The sequence below is a fragment of the Pipistrellus hanaki genome (genome assembly GCF_964339955.1).
Source record: "Pipistrellus hanaki genome assembly, contig: scaffold_68, whole genome shotgun sequence".
Taxonomy (NCBI): Eukaryota; Metazoa; Chordata; class Mammalia; order Chiroptera; family Vespertilionidae; genus Pipistrellus; species Pipistrellus hanaki.
In genome coordinates this window covers 38527-46026 of record NW_028182267.1, presented here as the reverse complement: position 1 = coordinate 46026, position 7500 = coordinate 38527, and the positions used below count along the sequence as shown (strand labels likewise).

The following is a 7500-nucleotide window of genomic DNA, read 5'->3' as shown; positions in this document are numbered from 1 at the left end:
GGGGTGTGTCTCCCCCAGAACCCCCCTCTCTCACAAGCTGGGACCCCTCGGGGGAGGTCGGAGAGCTGGTTTGAGGGACCGCCTCCGTGCATGAGGCCTCTAGTTAAATAAAATAAAATGAAATAATAAAAATAAATAAATACAAGAAAATAAAGTAAAAAAAATAAATGTAATAATAAAATAAATAACAAAATGAAAAATAAAGAAAATGAAAAATAAAATAATAAAAATAAATAAATACAATAAAATAAAGTGAAAAAATAAATGAAATAATAAGTAACAAAATAAAAAATAAAGAAAACAAAAAATAAAGTAAAATAATAAAAATAAATACAATAAAATATATAAAGTGAAAAATAAAATAAATAACAACATAAAAAGTAAAGAAAATAAAAAATAAAATAAAATAATGAATTAAATTAAAATAAATAAAATAAATAATAAATCAAATAGATAGTAAAATATAATAATAAAAATAATAAAATAAAATAAAAATAAAACAAAGTAAATAAGATAAAAAGAAATAAAATAATAAATAAAATGAATGAATAACATAAAATAAAAAATAAAATAAAATGATAAATTAAATTAAAACAATGAGTATTATAATAAATCAAAAAGATAATAAAATAATAAAATATAATAATAAAGATAATAACACAAACTAAATAAAATGAAATAAAATAAAATAATAAATAAAACGAATGAATGAATAACATAAAACAAAAAGTAGAACAAAGTTAATAAAGTCAAACTAAAATAAGCAATTAAACTAATAAGATAACAGATAAATAGGTAAATAACAAAGCAAAATAAAAAGCGAAGCAAAGTAAATGAAACATAAAGTAAAATGATAGAATAAAAATGAAGTGAATGAAATGATAAAATACAATAAAATAAAACAAAATAATGAGCCGAATCTGGTGTGGCTCAGTGGACAGAGCGTCGGCCTGCGGACGGAAGGGTCCCGGGTTCGATTCCCGGTCAAGGGCATGGACCTCGGTGGCGGGCACATCCCCAGTGGGGGCTGGTGTGCAAGAGGCAGCTGATCGATGACTCTCTCTCATCATCGATGTTTCTAACTCTCTCTCCCTCTCTCTTCCTCTCTGTGAAAAAATCAATAATATATATTTTTTAAAAATAAAATAATGAGATGAGAGCGGGGGTGGTTCTGGGGGGACACACCCCACACAGACACACACACACAGACACACACACACACACACAGACACACACACACACACACCTGCAGGGCGCACAGGTCCCGGAGTGCGCCGTCGGGGATGCTGGGGATGTTGTTTCCGTGGACCATGAGCAGCTCCAGCCGCGTCAGCCCGGCGAAGGCGGAGTCCGAGAGGGCCTGGATGCTGTTAAACCTGAGAGAGACACACACCACACACATGACACACACAGGCAGACACAGACACACACACACAGACACACAGAGACACACACAGAGACACACACACACACACACACAGATACACACACAAACACACACACAGACACACAAAGACGCACACACAGATACACACACACAGACACACACAGACACACACAGACACACACACACAGACACACAGAGACACAGACACACGGAGACACACACAGAAACACACACACACAGACACAGAGACACAGACACACAGAGACACACACAGACAGATACACACACACACAGACACACACACACAGAGACACACACAGAGAGACACACACAGACACACACACACAGACACAGACACAGACACAGACACACACACAGACACACACACACAGACACACGACACACAGAGACACACACACACACACAGACACACACAGACACACACAGAGAGACACACCACACACGACACACACAGACACACACATGTACACACACAGACACACCACACACAGACACTCACACAGACACACACACAGAGACACTCACACAGACACACACACACAGACACTCACACAGACACACACACACAGACACACACACAGACACACACACACAGAGACACACACAGAGACACACACAGACACACACAGACAGAGACACAGACACACACAGACAGATACACACACAGACACACACACAGACACACACACACAGAGACACACACACACACACACACAGACACACACACAGACACACACACAGACACACGGAGACACACACACACACAGACACACACACACACAGACACACACACACAGACACACACACACAGACACACACAGAGACACACACACACAGATACACACACAGACACACAGACACAGACACACACACAGACACACAAACACACACACAGACACACACAGACACACACACAGACACACACAGAGACACACACATGACACACCACACACACAGACACACACACACAGACAGACACACACACACAGACACACACACAGACACACACACACACAGAGACACACACATAGACACACACAGACACACACACACAGACACACACACACAGAAACAGACGCACACACACAGACACACTGTTCATTCTCTCTCTCTCTCTCTCACACACACACACACACACACACAGACAGACACACACACACACACACACACACACACACACGTGTCAGTGTGCCCGGCCCAGAGGGCAGGGATCCCCCCGAAGCAAAAAACAAGACGACAAGGAACATCGAGAGGAATGATGAACAACAAAGACGGATGAACAGAAACAGATCTGGAGCCAAAACCGGTGTGGCTCAGTGGATAGAGCGTCGGCCTGCGGACAGAAGGGTCCCGGGTTCGATTCCCGGCCAAGGGCATGGACCTTGGTGGCTGAGGGCACATCCCCGGTGGGGGGCGTGCAGGAGGCGGCTGATCGATGGTTCTCTTTCATCGATGTTTCTAGCTCTCTATCCCTCTCCCTTCCTCTCTGTAAAAAATCAATAAAATATACTTAAAAATAAATCAATAAAAATAAAAATAAAAAGTAAAAGAAATCAGCCGAAGCCGGTGTGGCTCAGTGGGCAGAGCGTCGGCCTGTGGACGGAAGGGTCCCAGGTTCGATTCCCGGTCAAGGGCATGGACCTTGGTGGCTGAGGGCACATCCCCAGTGGGGGGCGTGCAGGAGGCAGCTGATCGATGACTCTCTCTCATCGATGTTTCTCTCTCCCTTCCTCTCTGTGAAAAATCAGTAAAATATATAAAATATATTTTTTGTGGATTTGAAAGACGAAGAGAGGGAGAGAGAGAAGCATCCAGGAGGAGAGAGAATCACGGACCAGCTGCCTCCTGCACGCCCCCCACTGGTTTGGGATGGAGCCCGCAACCCGGGGCCTGTGCCCTGGACCGGGAATCGAACCCGGGACCTCCTGGTTCCTAAGTCAATGCTCACCACAGAGCCACGCAGGCCTGGCTAGTTTGATGTCTTTTTAAAAATATATATTTTATTGATTTTTTTTTTTTTTACAGGGAGGAAGGGAGAGGGAGGGAGAGTCAGAAACATCCACGATGAGAGAGAAACAGCCATCCGCTGCCTCCTGCACGCCCCCCACTGGGGATGCGCCCTCAGCCACCCAGGTCCATGCCCTTGACCGGGAATCGAACCCGGGACCCTTCGGTCCGCAGGCCTATGCTCTACACGGTGACGCACAGACGCTCACGCACAGACGGTCACGCTCAGACGCCCACGCACGGACGCTCACGCACAGACAGTGACGCTCAGATGCTGACGCTCAGACGCTCGCACAGACGGCGACGCACAGACGCTCACGCTCAGATGGTGACGCACAGACGCTCACGCTCGGACGCTCGGACGCTCGGACGCTCGGACGCTCAGACGCACAGACGCTGACGCGCAGACGGAGGCGGCGGTACCCACCCCAGGTTGATCTGTTCCACGTCTCACAGTTACGTATAGACGCTCACGCACAGACACACAGACGGTGACGCACAGACGGTGACGCACAGACGCTCACGCACAGACACGGACGCACAGACGCTTACGCACAGAGGCACAGACGCTCACGCACAGACGCCCATGCTCAGACTGTGATGCACAGAGGCACACGCACAGACCCTCACGCTCAGACGCTCACGTTCAGACGCTCACGCACAGACGGTGACGCACAGATGCTGACGCACAGACGCTCACGCACAGACGCCCACGCTCAGACGGTGACGCACAGACGGTGACGCACAGATGCTGACGCACAGACGCTCACGCACAGACGGTGACACACAGACATACACAGACGCTGACGCACAGACGCTCACGCTCAGACGCACAGACGGTGATGCACAGAGGCACACGCGCTGACGCACAGATGCTGACGCACAGACGAAGGCGGCGGTACCCACCCCAGGTTGATCTGTTCCACGTCTCACAGTTACGTAAGGACGCTCACGCACAGACACACACAGTGACGTACAGACGGTGACGCACAGATGCTCACGCTCAGACCCTCACGCACAGACACTGACGCACAGACACGGACGCACAAGACGCCCACGCTCAGACGGTGACGCACAGACGGTGATGCACAGAGGCACACGCACAGACGCACAGACGCTCAGACGATGACGCACAGACGCCCACGCTCAGACGGTGACGCACAGACGGTGATGCACAGAGGCACACGCACAGACGCACAGACGCTCAGACGATGACGCACAGACGCCCACGCTCAGACGGTGACGCACAGACGGTGATGCACAGAGGCACACGCACAGACGCACAGACGCTCAGACGATGACGCTCAGACGCCCATGCTCAGACGGTGACGCACAGACGGTGATGCAGAGGCACACGCACAGACGCTCAGACGATGACGCACAGACGCCCACGCTCAGACGCCCATGCTCAGACGGTGATGCACAGAGGCACAAGCACAGACGCTGACGCACAGACGCACAGACGCTGAAGCGCAGACAGTGACGCACAGACGCCCACGCACAGACGCCCATGCTCAGACGGTGACGCACAGACGGTGATGCACAGACTCTCACGCACAGACGCTTATGCAGACACAGAAGCTCACACACAGACGCTGACGCACAGACGCTCACGCTCAGACGCTCACGCTCAGACTCACAGACGCACAGACGCTGACGCTCAGACACATAGACGCACAGACGCACAGACGCTGACGCACAGACGCTCATGCACAGACGGTGACGCACAGACGGTGATGCACAGACTCTCACGTACAGACGCTTATGCAGACACAGAAGCTCACGCACAGACACTGACCGCACAGACGCTCACGCTCAGACGCTCAGACGCACAGACGCTGACGCTCAGACGCACAGACGCTGACGCTCAGACGCACAGACGCCCACGCACAGACGCTCATGCACAGACGGTGATGCACAGACTCTCACGCACAGACGCTTATGCAGACACAGAAGCTCACGCACAGACGCTGATGCACAGCGGAGACGCACAGACGCTGACGCTCAGACTCACAGACGGTGACGCACAGACGCTGACGCTCAGACGCACAGACGCTCATGCACAGACGGTGACGCACAGACGGTGATGCACAGACTCTCACGCACAGACGCTTATGCAGACACAGAAGCTCACGCTCAGACGCACAGACGCTGACGCTCAGACGCACAGACGCCCAGACGCTGACGCTCAGACGCACAGACGCCCACGCACAGACGCTCATGCACAGACGGTGATGCACAGACTCTCACGCACAGACGCTTATGCAGACACAGAAGCTCACGCACAGACGCTGATGCACAGCGGAGACGCACAGACGCTCATGCACAGACGGTGACGCACAGACGGTGCTGCACAGACTCTCACGCACAGACGCTTATGCAGACACAGAAGCTCACGCTCAGACGCACAGACGCTGACGCTCAGACGCACAGACGCACAGACGCCCAGACGCTGACGCTCAGACGCTCAGACGCACAGACGCCCACGCACAGACGCTGACGCTCAGACGCACAGACGCACAGACGCTGACGCTCAGACGCACAGACGCACAGACGCTGACGCTCAGACGCACAGAAGCTCACGCACAGACGCTCACGCTCAGACGCTCAGACGCCCACGCACAGACGCTGACGCTCAGACGCACAGACGCACAGACGCCGACGCTCAGACGCACAGACGCTTACGCTCAGACGCCCACGCACGGACACCCACGCACAGACGCACAGACGCTGACGCCAGACGCACAGACGCACAGGACGCTGACGCTCAGACGCACAGAAGCTCACGCACAGACGCTCACGCTCAGACGCTCAGACGCCCACGCACCAGACGCTGACGCTCAGACGCACAGACGCAGAGATGGAGGCGGCGGTACCCACCCCAGGTTGACGCGCTCCACGCCCGCGGGGAGGCCGGCGGGCACGGCCGCCAGCGACCGGAAGGTGCAGTGGACCTCGGTGGGCGCGTAGCAGGAGCAGGGGTGCGGGCAGGACCCCGCGGCCGGCGGGGGCGGCGCCCAGGCCAGGAGCAGCACCGCCCACAGCGCCCGCCAGGGGGCGCCCTGGGGCCGCGGCATCGTGTCCTCTGGGCCCCGGTGACCTGCGGGAGGGAGAGGAGAGGGGAGCTGGGGCGGGGGGACCCCAACACCCGAGGAGCCTTATGGGTATTACTATGTACTATTTAATAATAATATTTAAAATTTTGTTTAAAAATTTTATTAGAAATAATTTATTATTTAACAATAAATGGTAAAATTTTGTTTAAAAATTTATTAAAAATAATTTTTTTCTGTTGTTCCATGATAATAATAAAAACTTAACATTTTGTTTAAAATGTTATTAAAGGCAATTTGTTATTTAACAGTAAATTGTAAAATTGTATTTAAAAATTTATTACAAATGATTTTTTTCTATTCTTCTATAATAATGTTTAAAATTTTCTTAAAATTTTATTAAAGATAAACTTATTATTTAATAGTTAACATTAAATTTTGGTATTTTATTAAAAATAATTTTTTATTGTATAATAGTAAACATTAAAATTTTGTTAAGTATTTTATTAAAAACAATTTATTATTATTTAACAATAAGAAGAAAACTTAAAATTTTATTTTAAAATTATTAAAATAAAATTTAATTATTGAATATTCAAAAATTTGAAATTTTATTAAACACTTTAGTAGAAATAAAAATTTTTATTAAATACTAAAATTTAAAATTTTGTTAAAATTTTTGTTAAAATAATTTATTATTATTTAATAATCATAATAAAATTTAAACTTTTATCTAACATTTTATTAAAAATAACAGTAAAATTATAATTATTAAACATAATTTTATTGTTATTATTTATTTTAAAAGCAAGGCTTTTTATTGTTTTATTAAATAATAAAAAATTTATTATTTGTTGTTTGTATCTAAAATAGATACAAGAGGATTAAAAAAAAAAAAAAACCCTAGCCTATGGTTCAGATAAGATTTCCATCAAGTAGCTAAATACAATAAAATACCTAATTTTTATTGTTATTTTTTAAAAAATATATATATATATTTTATTGGTTTCTTACAGAGAAGAAGGAGAGGGA

General features: G+C 47.6%; 1 protein-coding gene across 1 annotated transcript in view; it reads right to left on the bottom strand.

Annotated features, from left to right (window-relative positions):
* MXRA5 (matrix remodeling associated 5) overlaps positions 1 to 6537 on the bottom strand; it is a 28903-nt gene extending 22366 nt beyond the window's left edge. Inside the window, exons 1-2 of the mRNA XM_084907374.1 lie at positions 6296 to 6537; positions 1247 to 1376 (exon numbers count right to left, since the gene is read on the bottom strand). Of these exons, the coding sequence (XP_084763500.1) occupies positions 1247 to 1376; positions 6296 to 6492 (327 nt within the window). The 5' untranslated portion in view covers positions 6493 to 6537. The remainder of the gene's footprint in view (positions 1 to 1246; positions 1377 to 6295) is intronic.
* Between the last annotated feature and the right edge of the window lie 963 nt (positions 6538 to 7500).